General features: G+C 43.2%; 1 protein-coding gene and 1 non-coding gene across 2 annotated transcripts in view; both read right to left on the reverse strand.

Moving 5' to 3' along the window:
- Positions 1 to 15699, reverse strand: part of DHTKD1 (dehydrogenase E1 and transketolase domain containing 1) — a 51562-nt gene extending 35863 nt beyond the window's left edge. Inside the window, exons 1-2 of the mRNA XM_008705455.2 lie at positions 15513 to 15699; positions 2398 to 2553 (exon numbers count right to left, since the gene is read on the reverse strand). Coding sequence (XP_008703677.2) covers positions 2398 to 2553; positions 15513 to 15669 — 313 coding nt within the window. The 5' untranslated portion in view covers positions 15670 to 15699. The remainder of the gene's footprint in view (positions 1 to 2397; positions 2554 to 15512) is intronic.
- Positions 1350 to 1454, reverse strand: LOC121106356. Its single transcript, XR_005838985.1, has one exon. It is a non-coding gene; the product is annotated as a U6 spliceosomal RNA (small nuclear RNA).
- Positions 15700 to 16417: the final 718 nt, after the last annotated feature.

The raw sequence follows: 16417 nt of genomic DNA on the forward strand, positions 1-16417 counted from the left end.
AAAAAAAAAAAAAAAGAAGTCAGATTAAGTTTTTTTATTGGTTTTGGGAGATGTGCTGCTGTTGAGAGTTACCCACAGTACTATGAGAGCATGGGTGAGGGGATACTGAACTCTACCTTGGCAAGCTCTGGGTAGCTCTGCCTCACAGAGTAGGCAGCGCTTGCTGAATGCTTAAAAATGAACAGGTATGTCCTAGGTTGATCACGTAGACCGAAGGACATTTCATGCAAAGTCATGGATATATGAGTTGACACAAAAATATCAGGGACCTGTAAGTAGACTCAGCAAGAATAAGGCACAACAAGGGGACAGGGATGACACTAAAACAGTTAGCTTTTCCATTCCTGAAGGGCCATTTAAATTACGATAGCATTCTCCAGCTGAGAATTATGTAGCTAAGTCCAGTCAAATCCTAGAACTGCAAGATAATAAAATTGTTGTGCCCTTAAGTCACTACATTTTGGAGTGCTTTATTACACTGTAATAAATTACCAGAACATTACTAACTGATGCATGTACCAGAATCTGACATTGGCCAAGATTAACTTTAAAAAATGACATGAGGAACACCTGGCTGGCTCAGTTGTAAGAGCGTGTGACTCTCAACCTCAGGGTTGGGAGTTCGAGCCCAATGTTGGGTGTAGAAATTACTTAAAAATAAAATCTTTAAAAATAATAAATAAAAATTAAAATAATAAAATAAAATAAAATATGACATCCCGGGTTTCAGCACCAAAAAAACAAAACAAAACCAACCAAACAAACAAACAAAAAATATGACATGAGGTAGGAGCCCAGGATCCTGAGTGATTATCCATCCCCAACTTTGGTTAAGTTCCCAGGCTGGGCAAGAAAGCAGGCAGAAAAAGTACAGGCTGCCGAATGAAAGCTGACATGGATTGCCACCTTACCTCCGCCACTTTCTAGCTACAAGTTACTTAAGTTCTCTGAGTGTCTGTTTTCCTATTTGTAATATAAAGATGGCAGTAACTTCTTTATGGAGTAGGTATGAGAATGAACTGACATAATGTGTCTGGCACATAATGGGAGTCTGACTTTTTTTTGTTGTTTTTTAATTTCAGGGCTTGCAATTTTTTATTCATTTTTATTTTGTGGAAAGAGCACCGACCATAAGATCTGTTTTCTTACCAAAGTTGTAATAATACGATACAGTATCATTAACTCTAGGCCCCATGTTGTATAGAACATCTCCAGAACTTATTTATCTTTCATAATTGAAACTTTGGACCTTTTGACTCACACCTTCCCTTTTCCACCTCTCCCCAGATCCTGGGAACCATTATTCTACTGGTTCTAGGAGTTTTGACTATTTTATTTCCTTATTTTTCTTAAATATGGAATGCTTCATGAATCTGCATGTCATCCTTGTGCAGGCACCATGCTAACTCTCTGTATCATTCCAATTTTAATATCTGTGCTGCTGAAGCAAGCACGAGTTTGACTACTTTGGACTCCTTATACAGTGGGATCATGCAGTATCTGTCTTCTGTGACTGGTTTTATTTCACTTAGCATAATGCCCTCAAGGTTCATCCATGTTGTCACAGACAGCACGATTTCCTTCTTTTTTAAGGCTGAATAATATTCCATTCTGTGCTTACACTGCATTTTTTCTCTCTTTTTTTTTAAGTAGGCTCTACACCCAACGTGTGGCTTGAACCCATGTCCCCAAGATGAAGAATTGTATGCTCTACCAACTAAGCCAGCCAGGTGCCCTCCACTACATTTCTTTATTCATTCATCCACTAATGGACATTTCGGTTGTTTCCATATTTTGGCTATTATAATAATCCCACAATAAACATGAGAGCACAGATAACTCTTCATGATCCAGATTTCAATTCCTTTGGATAAATACTCAGAAGTGAGATTATTGGATCATATGGTAATTCTATTTTTAATTTTTTGAGGAACCTCTATAATGTTTTCCACAGTAGCTGTACCTACTTGCATTCCCACCAATAGTACATAAGGATTCCCCTTTCTCCACATATTTACCAACACTTGTTCTCTCATGTCTTTTTAATGATAACCATTCTAATAGGAGTGAGGTGATAATATCTCATTGTGGTTTTGATTTGCATTTCCCTGATGATGAGTGGTGTTGAATACTTTTCCATATACCTTTTGGCTATTTGTATGTCTTTGGTGAATATGTTTTTAAACTCAGAGGAAATGGGCCCTATAGAAAGACTATTCTAGAACCTCAAGACAGGTCCTCTTAGACAGTGCTTGAAGGTGCCCCTCCCTGTCAACTCACACCCATGGAGGCCTTAGCTCCAGAGAGCATGGGGATTCTTCAAGAACAGAGAAAGGAGCCCTACCTCATGTTGGCAAATAACCACCACATGGACAGTCTAGCATCCGTGGGCTTTACCTGTGGTATTAAAGGGTCCCTGCAGGGTCTGCACAAGAGCTTGGATTTCGGGCACATCCTCCTGCAAGGCTTGTCCACTGAAGAGGGGGTTGATTTTGGCAGCTTTATGACCATGTTCACAGTATACTGTCACCAATCTGGCAAGGCCATGATCAACTAATTGAAGGAGGAAATAAAACAGTACGAACAATTTACGAAATGCCCACAAACCAAAAAAAATCAGTTTTTTCAAAGATGTATTTGCAGGCTTAGACTTTTTCAATGTATCGCTCCTACACACATTTCAGGATTAAAGACCACCACAATCTAGGAAAACACACTTACTTCCTTAAATTTATCTCATGATAGCTAAAGTCATTAGAAAAAAAAAAAAAGGAGATAGAATTATGAGTGCACACTTGAAAAAACTACTATGCCCGTCAACAGATCGTAAAAGGAAACACCCCAAACTGAAAAGAATTGTTAAAATGCTGAGATTCTGGATAATTATAGTTCTCTTAATTATTATTTGAGATTTTTAAATATTTTACATAAAAAGGTATGCCTGGGTGGCTCAGTCGGTTAGGCGTCTGCCTTCGGCTCAGATCATGATCCCAGGGCCCTGGGATCAAGTTCCACATCAGGCTCCATGCTCAGCGAGAAACCTACTTCTCCCTCTACCTGCCACTCCCCTTGCTTGTACATTCATTCTCTCTCTCTCTCTCTCTCAATCTCTCTCTGGCAAGTAAATAAAATCTGCAAAAAAAAATGTATTTTATATAAAAAATAGAAATAGAACTATAAAATCAATGTTATATTTCCTTCTCTATTTCTTAAAGGCCCCCAGGTACATAGTTATTTTATAGACTTATGAAATCTTACACTAGAAAAAGATATTAAAAATGATCTTGTCACTCACATAATGCAAAAAAAAAAAATCCCCTTTATAAACCCCTAAATGAGTGGTTGCTTAGTCTCTGCCTGGAGGAGAAGCATTATCTCTCAATGAATCTAATTGGTGATTTTATATTGAGCCCAAAACTGCTTTTCTTCCCTTTTCCACATGAAAGTTCTTCCAAAATTTGAAGAAGAAAAAAAATCCTTCATGCCGACGTTCACTTTCAGTTCATCAAGGCAGCCTTACAAACTAACCGCAAATCCCTGAGGATGAGCAGATCCGCTCTTGAGGGCACACATTTTCTGAACATTTTTCCAGTTTGTTTTTATTCTTAGAACCCAGAGAAAATTGTTAGCATATTTTGAAACATTTAATGACCATTTCATGAACGTTTATTGCCATGCAATGAGCCACACACGTGGTTGGATTTGTAGTCAGAGGACTGCAAAACGTATGTCTTGCTGCAGGCTCACAGGAAAGAACAGAGCTGAAATGGATACGTAAGGGATGTGTTTGCACTAACATGACAGGAGGTTCCATACTGTGTCTAATAAACTAGGAAACTAATCCAACAATCCCAGTAAATGAACTGATTTCAGTCTGGAGGGTAGTCATATGAATTGCTATAGGGTTCTATTCTGAATCCTACTGAAGTTCTCAACCGCCGTGTTATGAAGTAAGAAACCTTCAGATTTGTGGCTAAAATCCAGACAGACAATGTCTAAAGCATTGTCCCCATTGGCCACTCCTCAAAATTACATACTCTCCCCACCCCAAAAAAACACAATAGAACAAAACCCCCACATTCTTCCCTGGGCTCTGTGGCTTTGCAAGATCCCGGCTTTCCTCCTAACTCACTGGCTGCTCAACCTCAGTCATCTTGGGGGAGCTCCTCTTCTTTGCCCATCTCTAAAATATTCGTGCTGCAGGTCTGCCCAGAGCCTTTTTCTCAGTCTGTTCTCTCCTGCGGAGTGATCTCCTGCACTTTCCACAGCTTCCAGTAACGTGTACAAAATTACATCTCCGGCGGGACAAGTCCAGTAGTAAACATGTAGGGTTATCATCACCGTTCTCAAATTAGTAGCCCCGTTGAAAACATTCTTTTAGCAAACCTACGTCAGTTCACAGAGATCACCGCTCCAATTTCCAACTGCTCGCCAGGCTTTTCATGCCACTCGAGGGCAGCGGCATGGGCATTGGCACAAGTGTGCTGCTCGCTCCCAAGAACACAGGGCCACTGCTATTTCGGCAGAGCCAAAGAAAGAGGTCCCCTCCCCTCCACACTTCAGGCACATCCCACATCCATCCCGGCAATGTTTTCTCTCAGAACCTCCTTCCGTTGTTCTGGTTTCTTCTTGCAGACCCAGTCCCGTATCCCTTCCCTCTGCCTCCCAGATCCTTCCATTGTGACCTCTGGAATTCTGCTCCACGATTAACAAACCTCTCTGCATTCTTACCGTCTTCTCTAAACATTCCTTCTACCCCTGTCCTAACTGGAACATGCTTTCCGCCAGAGGACAGGGAGGTAAAGCTACTCATCACCACACCCACCCCTCAGGTATTGAAGGTGGAGTCAAGCCTCCTCTTTCCTCAAGGATATTCCCCTATCTTTATTCACATTCCTGAATTGTTAGTGTTTTAACTCAGCAAACCCCCAGTCCTCCGAGAGGGACACGCCATAGTGTTGTCAACTAATCTCCATTTGCCAATAGCCACCACGAGACCATGTTGTAAGAGAAGCTTAATGGAAAATTGTCAGTGTATGTCGATGAAAATGACTCTAGACAGTATATATATAGCATGAGCCTGCTCTTTGTTAACATGTGTGTGTATAGCACATAACGTATATTTCATTACATAGTCTACATAGCTTAATATTAGTATCTATATACTTCGTATATATGTATGTGTGTATATATATATATTTCACATATGTAAGAAAATGGACCAAAAACTTGGGATTATCCTATATTAAAATTCCTGATTTTCGTTTTCTTGCTTAGCATATTTACTGTTTTCCACAGTGAACATGTATAGAGCTCTTTATACTGTATCCATTTAACTGACTTGTTGCCTCCTGCATTCTGAAAGCTTTTTTTTTAAGATTTTATTTATTTATTCGACAGAGAGAGAGAGAGAGAGAGCACAAGCAGGGGGAGCAGCAGGCAGAGGGAGAAGCAGTCTCCCCACTGAGCAGGCAGCCAGATGTGGGGCTCAATCCCAGGACCCGGAGATCAAGACCTGCGCTGAAGGCAGACGCTTAACTGACTGAGCCACCCAGGAGTCCCTGAACGCTTTAGATTAGTGGATTTTCTCCAGTGCACCTGGTACACCTGTCCCCACCAGTACACTTTATGCTTGTAAGAATCAGTTATATTTGTTCCTACAGCTGTCGCTGTGGGAGAAAGTAAAATATTAGGGGGAATATCATAAAAATCTAGAGACATTGTATTCAGATTACTTCCATAAGCACTCTTAATTTTAAAGATTTGCAAATACAAAACCAAAAATAAATATATTTGTCAAAATATTTAAAACATCTCTCATTTCTTTATCATACTCCTTGCTTTAATAATCTTTTTTGAAATTAACTGACATGAAATTAACCCGTTCTAGCTTCAAATGCATTGGATAAAAGTGCTTTACCTGTATTATTTTTGTAGCAAATAGTGAAATTAAAAGATTTAAAAGGATGAGAGGATGGCAATTGAATACATATATTTCTCATAAAAATAACTTATCACTGTCTAAATAAACCAAGGGGTTACTGTAACAGAAAAATGAATATCTTTCTGTTAGGTGTAATAACACCCAAACAAACAACTTAGTACTTAGGATATCTATAAAAGTTCAGAAGAACTTAATTTGATGTTCAAATCCTTAAGAAGCCAGAGAGAATAGGGAAAACAACAGCACATATACACAACTCTTCTTCAAAACGAAATGGAAAATATTGAAGGCAGGCTTCTGGCTCAAGAGACTGGCACATAAGGGCGCCTGGGTGGCACAGTGGTTAAGCGTCCGCCTTCGGCTCAGGGCGTGATCCCGGCGTTATGGGATCGAGCCCCACATCAGGCTCCTCCGCTCTGAGCCTGCTTCTTCCTCTCCCACTCCCCCTGCTGTGTTCCCTCTCTCGCTGGCTGTCTCTATCTCTGTCAAATAAAAAAATAAAATCTTTAAAAAAAAAAGAGAGAGAGAGACTGGCACATAGTAGATGCTCAAGAAACATTGGTTATGCACTGAATGAAGTCCTGAGATTCAGCATATTGTAAGAGTCACAGAACCCTCGTGATGAAAGCTGTCCAGAGCCCTCAAACGTGCAGTACAAGAGCTGCTGTGGATCCTTCTTCCTTACTTTGAGCCCCTCTTTTCTGAGAACTGCACCCTCCCATTCCAGGAAGGGGGTTCCCAAGGCCATGTCTATCTCATTCCCTTCTGCCTCCCTCCCAATTAATGAATTCCAAAGACACCTGAGTCAAGGTGGGTCTGATTTAATCTTTCCAGAATTTATGACTTGGGATTGGGAGCTAAGGGTGGTTCACTATGCCTCCTGTTTGTGCAAACAATGTGGTTTATGCTGAACATTTGCTTTCCTCCTGAAAGTCTGGAATTCTGGCACATGCAGAGGATGCTTACGTGAACATCTGCCAATAAAAGCCTTGGGTGCCGAGCTTCTAATGGACTTCCAGGTTAGCAACCTCACACATATATTACTGTGTCTGTGCTGCTTGAAGAGGAGTGAGTTCTGTATCACCCCTCATGGGGGAAAGGGCATATGAAAGCCTGCACGAAGGTGCCTCCAGAGATGCCTTTTCCTGTGCCTTTCCCCATTATGATCCCACTGTGTATCCTTATTATATCACTGTGATAAATCTGAGCCATGAGCACAACTACAGGCTGAGTGCCATGAGTCTTTCTGGTGAGTCTCTAAATGTGGGGGCGGTCTCGAGGCCCCCCGGCATGCATTATGGTGGCATAGGAGCTGACTACATTAACAGCTGTGCCCTGTGGGCCCACACACAGCTTTTGCCAATATTCCCAGAGTTAGTTCTGGTCTTCCTCCCTGCTGAGTCTTGGTTGCTGCACATATCCTTCGGTTCTGGGAGATACCCTTGTATCTTTCAAGTAAAGTTCCCTCTTTGCGTTAAATAGCCGTGGTTGGTTTCTGTTGCTTGTGACCATAAGAACCTTAGCAATAGGGGAGTGAAAAAAAAATTATGAAAGGGATATCTACATCAATGACTTTATTCTCTCCGTAAGCAAGCACAGTAAGGGCACTCAAGAGTGTGGTTTTCAGGAAGAAAGGGTTCATATTAACCATCATGAACTACACAGGCAGATAAACTAAACTTAGTACTTAAACTTAAAGTCAGTAGAGTTCTGGGGCGCCTGGGTGGCGCAGTCGTTAGGCAGCTGCCTTTGGCTCAGGGCGTGATCCCGGCGTTCTGGGATCGAGCCCCACATCAGGCTTCTCCGCTGGGAGCCTGCTTCTTCCTCTCCTACTCCCCCTGCTTGTGTTCCCTCTCTCACTGGCTGTCCCTTTCTGTCAAAATAAATAAATAAAATCTTAAAAAATATATAAAATAAAAAAATAAAGTCAGTAGAGTTCTTTCTCATCATCTGGTCATAAGTAACCTCCCCCCAAAATCTCTAGATCAGATCCAATAATCTCCTTCCTTCAAGGCAGCATATGCTTACAGCAAGTGGGAATGTTGGATAAAATGACTGAAGACTCCAAGAAAGAGAATTTCATAATTGGAGTCCCTCTGAACCCCATTAAAATGTGACGGGCTGCCTCCCCGCTTCAGCTTAAAATGTCGTAGATAACCACATTAAAACCAAGACTTTGTACCAGAATACTATATTCTGTACAGCAAACTCAGACCTAGGCTGTGCAACTGAGTTCATTTTATATCATACCCTCTCTTTCATCTCAAACACAATATCTTTATTAGATAAATTTATTTTGCCAGATATTTCTTTCTTAAAAAAAAAGACAAAACAAAACAAAACAAAAACCCCTTGTTTTGGTCCTTTCTGTTTTTCTCCCAATCCTCTCCTAAATCATTGCCAAGATAGATAAGTAAGGGTCACAGATTGATAGTAAATGATAGTGAGTACTAACATTTTTAGAAAAAGATTTTATTTATTTATTTGAGAGAGAGACAGAGGGAGAAAGCACGCACGTGAGTACAGGAGGGCAGGGCAGAGGGAGAGGGAGGAGACTCCTTGCCTAGCAAGGAAGCCCAATATGGGGCTCAGTCCCAGAATCCTGGGATCATGAGCTCAGCCAAAGACAGATGCTTAACTGACTGAGCCACCCAGGCACCCCGAGAACTAACTTTTGCTACACATTGTGCTCACTGTTTCACACACTGCATTTAACCTAACTCTTAAAACACTGAAATAGGTATCCTTAGCTGCAGAAGAGTAAACTGAGGCTCAAAGAGGTTAAGTGACTTGCAAAATGTCACATAGGTAGTGAAGAAGGTAGAATTTGAACTCAAGCATATTTGACTTCAATCCAGTCTTTTATCCATTATATTATAACAAAAATTGAAAAGGAAAGTCCAGAGCCTACAGCAAAAGGGATGAGAGAACTGGACATCATGGAGACATTAAAAAAAAAAAAAAGTACAAGAGCCAATGTCATCAGCCTTTTTTGGTCTTCATTTGTACTCCAGAGTTATGGAGATTTTTAAAAATCTCTAATGCAATAAGATTTTCTTCAACTGCTTTTCCCACGACTCCAGTAAAGGCTCCCGTTATTTCCAATGTGCAACATACCTATAACCTCACTTCAACTATCAAAGTTCAATGCCAAAGTCAGTAACCACGCAATGCTGTTTGGAATCCTATGGCTCCCATGTTCTGCTGGTCCCTAAATTCTGCCGTTTTTTATAATCCAAATCCTCCATAATTAAGTTTATACTCATGAATCAGCACTCTTCCATTTTCAACTGCGATTGCTGATAAATAAATTCAAGCTTACCTGAATTGAGGCTTACAGAGGTTAAAGTACAAGCTGTTACTAATGGTTAGCTACAAAGAACACTCATCAAATTTTAACTAGTGAAACCACTGCCATCTAAGAGGTTACTAGAAGCAAATTCAGTATCTCCTTAAAGCCTCCATGTAATGGAAGCCTTAGCAAATGATGCAGTTGTCCTATGCAGGCATGGATTTTCAGCCAAGATAAATATTTGAAGAAAGAAGGCTGACGAAGGAAGGGCAAAGAGGCGGAGGGAGGCACCCTGACTTTGATCATACCTCCTCCTACTTCACTATGTCACCTTTGCTACAGGACGATGCCATGTGTCCATTTTCAGCAGGGCTTGTCCTTTGACTAACTTTGCCAATACCAAAAAGCTGTGTACGTGACCCATCACACCAACTCAAACATTCCTCTCAACCAAGACGGTACCTTTTGGCAGGTGTTATTTAAACCATGTACTCCTGGTTCTAATTAATAAAACTTAAGCACACACTTAAGTGGAACTTAAGAAAAAACCCAGCAAGTCTTCATAGTGTTCATCAGTAAAAAAGAAATTACTACTTTTTCTAAAACATAGTAATATAATACATTACCCAATGTACACGGTGCTTCCTTTCTTGATACTTGGTGTTATGGTGGTACGTGCAAAATTCAAATGCACTAAATGTTACAAATAAATTGCATATACAGAATCATATTTCCATTTCTTTGTAGGAATAAATCATTTAATAAGTATTCCGTTAACTGTGGAGCTGAGAGGAATGTAAGACAAGGTCTTCACCAGGCAGGATCTCACAATGTGAGAGGATGGTCCCTACACAAAACCTCACAGTCATAAAACGTTCAGTAGAGTCCAAGGGGTCCCATACTGAGAGTTGAAGGAGATTAGATTAGGATAGCCTGGAGTTGTCTGGACAGATGTCAGGGAAGAGATGGGAATGGAGGTGGGTAAGAAGTGGAAAGGCATATAGGATAAAGGCTAGAATGTGGGGCAATTTATGTCGGAAAGAGGTAAGAAAGAAGGCAGAATGGGTCATGAAACATGAAGGGCACTGAATATCAAGCTAAAGAATCTGATTTTATTCTGAGAGGCAAAGTAGAGCCTTTGGACATCTGAGTTCAGAAAAATGACTCAATGAAACCAATGTTTCAGAAAGACTGGACTAAGCCAGCCAGGAACTAGGCTACAAATTTTATACCAGTGAGACTAGCAGTTTTATCTTTTTGAAGTCATGCATCTCTTTGAGAATTCAATGAAAACTACAGGCTCTTTGCCTAAAAATAGACACACACAGAGTTGTGCAAAGTCCACAGACCCTCTGAAACTTTTTTATAGGGATCCACGGCCCTTGGTTAGGAACACCTGAGTTAAATATTTTTTTGCAGCAGACCAGAATTAAAGGCCTGGGCGAGGATCCCAATAGTGAAAATAGAAAGAAAGCAAGGCTTTAAGAAACACAGTGCTCAAAATTTGATATGAAGTATGAGGTGAAAACTTTGAAGGTGGGTTGCTTGCCCCAGATCTTTACAATTCATCTGTAGTGGAGACTCCTACAACTCCCAATATCCATGTTCCCTTCTCTTTCACGGTAATACATGGTTGAATATATGGATATTGAATAAAGATATACATCCCGGCCTCCCAGGCAGCCAGTTGGCCATGTAACTAAGTGCTGATGAGTGAGAAGGTAATAGCAGTGATGTCTGCACCTTCTGGGTCTTGCCCTTAAAAGGAGAAGTGTTCTCTTTCCCTTCCCCCTTTCCTCTGTCCTGCTGGCCAGACTGGGGATACAATGGTGACCCATCCTGGACCAGAGTAGAGAGTATCACCACAGGATGGTGAAGAAACAACATAGAAGGAGCCTGAACCCCATATGACTTTGCAGAGCAAAGCTGTCATACCAGCTCAGACCTTTGCTCATCTTACTTAAGTCACTGTTATGCCAGGTCTCTGATGCGTCCCTGAACTTGTTCTATCTAATACACAATTTGGTACCCGAGGTGGCTGGCTACCATAACAGAGCCTAAAATACACATGACATTGGCTTAGCCAGTCTGGCAGTAGGTGCCAGGGACCAGATATTTCAGACTAGAAAGCTAACGAGGGCTGTGTTATGCTGTCTGACAAAACACACAGTAAAACTGTCACCTGTGATATCCTGTGGGCAGACTTTATGTCCATGGGGCTATAGCTTAGTAGCGTCTGATCGCTGTTTCTTGTCACTTTCAAGAAAGCCCTGGGAGAAAGATGAGGTCAAGCGAGATCAAACAAGAAGGGATGGAGGGAAATTCAGCTCTGCTGCGGGAGGCCTCTGTACCTAGAAGGCAGATCCTGGCAAGCTTGGAAAATTAGAAGCACTTAGAAAAGGTAGTTTGAGGTGGGTGGGGGTGCCTGAGTGGCTCAGTTGGTTAGGCGTCCACCTTCAGCTCCAGTCACCCTGCTCAGCAGGGATACTGCCTCTCCCTCTCCCTCTGCCCCTCCCCAGCTTGTTCTCTCTCTCTCTCTCCCTCTCTCTCTCTCTCAAATAAATAAACAAAATCTAAAAAAAAAAAAAAAAAGTAAGAGAGAAAGAAAAGAAAAGGTGGTTCAGAAGAGGCTACCTTAGCAGGAGGTTAAGAAAACAGACAAACCCTTCTTCAAGTACCTTCTAGAAAGCATTCACTGTTAGATGATAGGAGCCAGCTGAGCCTACAAGCTCCACAAAGGGTGTTGCCTTCCCACTATTATTTTAGAAAGTCTCAAGGCAAGCACCATTAAGTTTAGGGAGCTGAGTGGGCAGGACACAGAAGCAATAAATAAAAGATCAGAGGTTTCAAGGCTTAAAAATAGGTCTAGATAAGATCTTTGACTGAAGGCAATTTGCTCATAGAATGACCACAGGCAAAAAGACTGCAGACCTATGACTGTTACAAGAAACTTATACTGCTAGGTGCCTGGGTGGCTCAGTCAGTTGAGCATATGGCTCCTGATTTCAGCTCAGGTCATGATCTCAGGGTCCTGGGATGGAATTCCGCATCAGGCTCCGCACTCAGCAGGGAGTCTGCTTCAGGATTCTCTCCCCTCTTCCTCTTCCCCTACCCCCTCACATAAACAAATAAACCTTAAAAAAAAGAGAGAGAGAGAGAGAAAGAAAATTGTACTGTCAAACGAATCCCAGTTCTGGTCATAAAAAATAGTTGTGATTGATGACCCCAAAAGTAACTCTCAGGCCCCTAACCTTACTAAAATAAAGTAGGTTATGGAAGGTATGCAGCCCCCAAGGACGGCACACTTCCCAGTGCCACGTCAGAGATGGCCACAGAAGGCAATGGATGAAGAAAGACACAGAAGGCACAGCCAGGGGAATGTAATGTACTTACTACACAGCCATACCAAGGAACTTTTATCATTCCTCTCCAACAGGATTTGATAGCTGGTTTGAATAGTGACTGCTGTAGTTCCTCATTCTTTCCTTTTCCAGATGAGCATTTTCTTTGTATATGGAATGTGTCAATAGGGGATGTGTGGCAGTTCATAAAATTCCAGAGCATGAGAAGACACCGCCAGCCCTGACAGAGAGGACTGTACATTCTCCAGAGACAATGGACTTTGAGATGGATTCAAGAAGTGAATAGAGGAGAAAGGAGGTGAATACATTCTATGTATGGGAAGAAAAGCTTAGGTTATTTGAGTGGCCAGAGGGGTGGAGTGTGGTGATTACTAATTATTTTCCAATATGCTCAGTTGGTTGTGTCTGCCTTTGGCTCAGGTCATGATCCCAGGGTCCTGGGATCAAGTCCTGCATCTGGCTCCTTGCTCAGTAGGGAGCCTGCTTTTCCCTCTGCCTGCCACTCCCCCTGCTTGTGCTTTCTCTTGCTCTCTCGCGCTCTCTCTCTGACAAATAAATTAATTTTTTTAAAAATTATGCTTTCCAGTCTCCTTTTCAGATATATATTGACCAAGTTCTGGCCAGGGAGATGCCACTCGGAGAGACCCCACTCTCCTCTCCCTTTCTCCTACCCAGCCTAGTAGGAGACAGTGATCTACAAACAGAGTCACTACAAAATAATGGAGTAAATTCTGAAACAGAGAGAAGAAAAACCTGCCAAGGATCTGCATGCAATGGTAATTTTGAAGAAAGGTATAGGGTGGCCCACTTGCCTTTCAGTTTTATTCAGAGTAGTTAAAAGTTAAGAAGAATGAAAAGAAAATGATTGCCTTTAGCAACAAAATCCCTTAAGCTAGATCCTGTAACTGTGGAACAATGGTTTCCAGGCACTGATTTCACTCTTGCCTCCCAATACCACAAGGAGCCACCCTTGGCCTGCTGTTCTAACTCAATACTGACCTTTTCAAAGGTTACCAAGTGAGGTGCTTGGTCGAACATGTCCTACACATACATCCCTTAAGACAAAAATAGTATTTGGCCATAGCTGGCTATGGACTTTCTGCTAGAGAATCACCTTGGATGCCTGATAAAAATCTGTATTTTTTAACCAGATCTCAGACCACTGAATTAGAACCCTGGGGTGGGGGGGATGCGTGGGAACTGGCTTTTTTTTTTTTTTAAGATTTATTTATTTATTTGAAAGAGAGAGAGAGAGCGCGCACCGGGGTATAGAGGGAGTGGGATAGAATCTCCAGCAGACTCCCTGCTGAGCTTGGAGCCCCATGTGGGGCTCCATCTTATGACCCTGAGATCATGACCTAAGCCAAAATCAAGAGTCAGATGCTCAACTGACTGAGTCACCCAGGCTCCCCAGGAACTCACATTTTAAAAATCAATTCAAAGTGATTTGAATACACACTTAACGTTTGAGAATAAATGACATACAAAATTCTTGACACCTGATTTGCAAAGTGAAATAAGACATCAATAGTCTTACCCTCAAGGGATTAACAATCTAGTTGGCCAAAATGCTTTCCCTAAAGAAACCCCATTGCACCCAAGAGACAGAAATCAGGTTTACTATAAATGTCCCCTGAGGTCAAGAGCAAAATATTGAGGTTCCAATGCATAATAGAATATTCAAAGTTCAGGGGCACCTGGGTGGCACAGCGGTTAAGCGTCTGCCTTGGGCTCAGGGCGTAATCCTGGCGTTATGGGATCGAGCCCCACATCAGGCTCCTCCGCTATGAGCCTGCTTCTTCCTCTCCCACTCCCCCTGCTTGTGTTCCCTCTCTCGCTGGCTGTCTCTATCTCTGTCGAATAAAAAAAAAAGAAGATTCAAAGTTCAAGTACTTATAAGATGAAGAGGATCTTCATTGTTAATCTAATAACTGGACTGAAGATGCCAAATGATCTTCCTCTAATAATCAGTCTGTATTCATCTTCTACTCTGTAAGGATTAAATATAGACAACTTTAGGGGCACCTGGGTGGCTCAGTCATGATCTCATGGGTCATGGAGTCCCCAGAGGTGAGCTCATGCTGAGGAGGAGTCGGCTAGAAGATTCTCTCCCTCAGCTCCTCCCCTCACCCACCTGCACCCGGCGTTCTCTCTCTCTCTCAAATAAATACATATTAAAAAAAAGAAAAGAAAAAACATACACAACTTGTGACATAAACCAAATATTCAAAATAGGTCTCTTGCACATGAATATGCAAAGAAAGTTCTCAAAAACTGATATTCATGTTTCCAAATCCATTAAAACCACCAGTAACATACTTCCAAATCCAGAAAGAGTTTAAAACTCTGAAATTAAAGTAAGAGGCTAGTTAGGTCAGGGAGACAGATAATACCATGCGGTGGTCCAAGACCACCAACTAACTGCCCTCTTCACCCTTGCAGTAGTGTCGTGATCCCCACACATTCTGTTCACACGCGCCTTAGAGATGGCCCTGGAAATGTATCTTTGAATAAACTCGAGAAGCTGGGAGATCTCAAAACTCTTCTTTTCCCGCAGCCCCGCCTTCGCAAAGACCTAAGTTTCCACAAGTTTACTTTACATGCAAGGAATAGAAAAGACAAGACCTCACAAAACCAGTCGGAACACGAACGCTGGTCAGATCACCCAAGCGAGGCCGAGACCTCGACCTCAAGATTCGCCAGCTACCGAGGCTGAACAGACGATGACCCTGACACAACACCCACGCCTGCCTCCCTTGGCCCCCTCACCTCCCCTCGCTCCCCACCCGCCTGAGCACACTTTGCACACCCCAGAAGTCCGACCTCCCCCACAACAGCAGCCCACTTCAGGCCTATCGAGGAGTCCCCCTGCCTCCCCAGACCCTGCGCCCACGACCCCGGCCCTATCCCAGACCTGGAGGGAGCGCCAGGCCGCCCCGGGGCTCCCGGCTCTCGGGCTTCCTCGGCCGGTAGCCATAGACGCCCTTCTCCGTCTGGTAACCGCGCCGCAGGAGGAGCGGAGGGGCTCGGCAGAAGCCTCGTCTTGCTGCTGCCACAGTGGCCGTGGCCATGTCCCCCCTGGACCCCCGGCTCGGAAGACAAGAGGCAGCACCCGCCGGGAGCACGAAGCGTCGCTCTCCCGCCGCCTGGAACCTGTGCAATGGCCCAGCGGGAAGCTGGAGCCGGGAGGCCGGAGCCCCGCCCCGGGACAACGCCCCCGCGCCTGACTGGCCAGCGGCCGGCCCCTGGGAGCCAATCCAAGTCAGCGGCTGGCGGGGCGGAGCCTCGTCCGGGGATCCGGCGGGACTCTGCGGCCCTGGAGGCTGAGGGAAGTAGGGAGTGTGGAGCCGAGCGTCGTCTGCTTTCCAGTACAAAACTCGTTATCTCTGTCTGTTCTAAGGACTCCCGCCAGGAGTATTTACCTAACACCGCCTCTCAGCTGGAAGCCCCAGAACACAACCACACAGACACGAAATAGGTTTTCATACCGAAGGGGAAAATCAGCGACAGGGTGCAAAAAAAAAAAGGAGTGGGACAGAGACCAAGGGACGGAAGAAGGAAAGGTCATATGAAGGATCCAGAAAATCAATATTGCTCCTTTTTTTCTTAAGAAACATTGAGGGAGGGGCGCCTGGGTGGCACAGCGGTTAAGCGTCTGCCTTCGGCTCAGGGTGTGATCCTGGCGTTATGGGATCGAGCCCCACATCAGGCTCCTCCGCTATGAGCCTGCTTCTTCCTCTCCCACTCCCCCTGCTTGTGTTCCCTCTCTCGCTGGCTGTCTATCTCTGTCAAATAAATAAATAAAATCTTTAAGAAAAA

This window comes from Ursus maritimus, unplaced genomic scaffold (assembly GCF_017311325.1).
Source record: "Ursus maritimus isolate PB19 unplaced genomic scaffold, ASM1731132v1 scaffold_31, whole genome shotgun sequence".
NCBI lineage: Eukaryota > Metazoa > Chordata > Mammalia > Carnivora > Ursidae > Ursus > Ursus maritimus.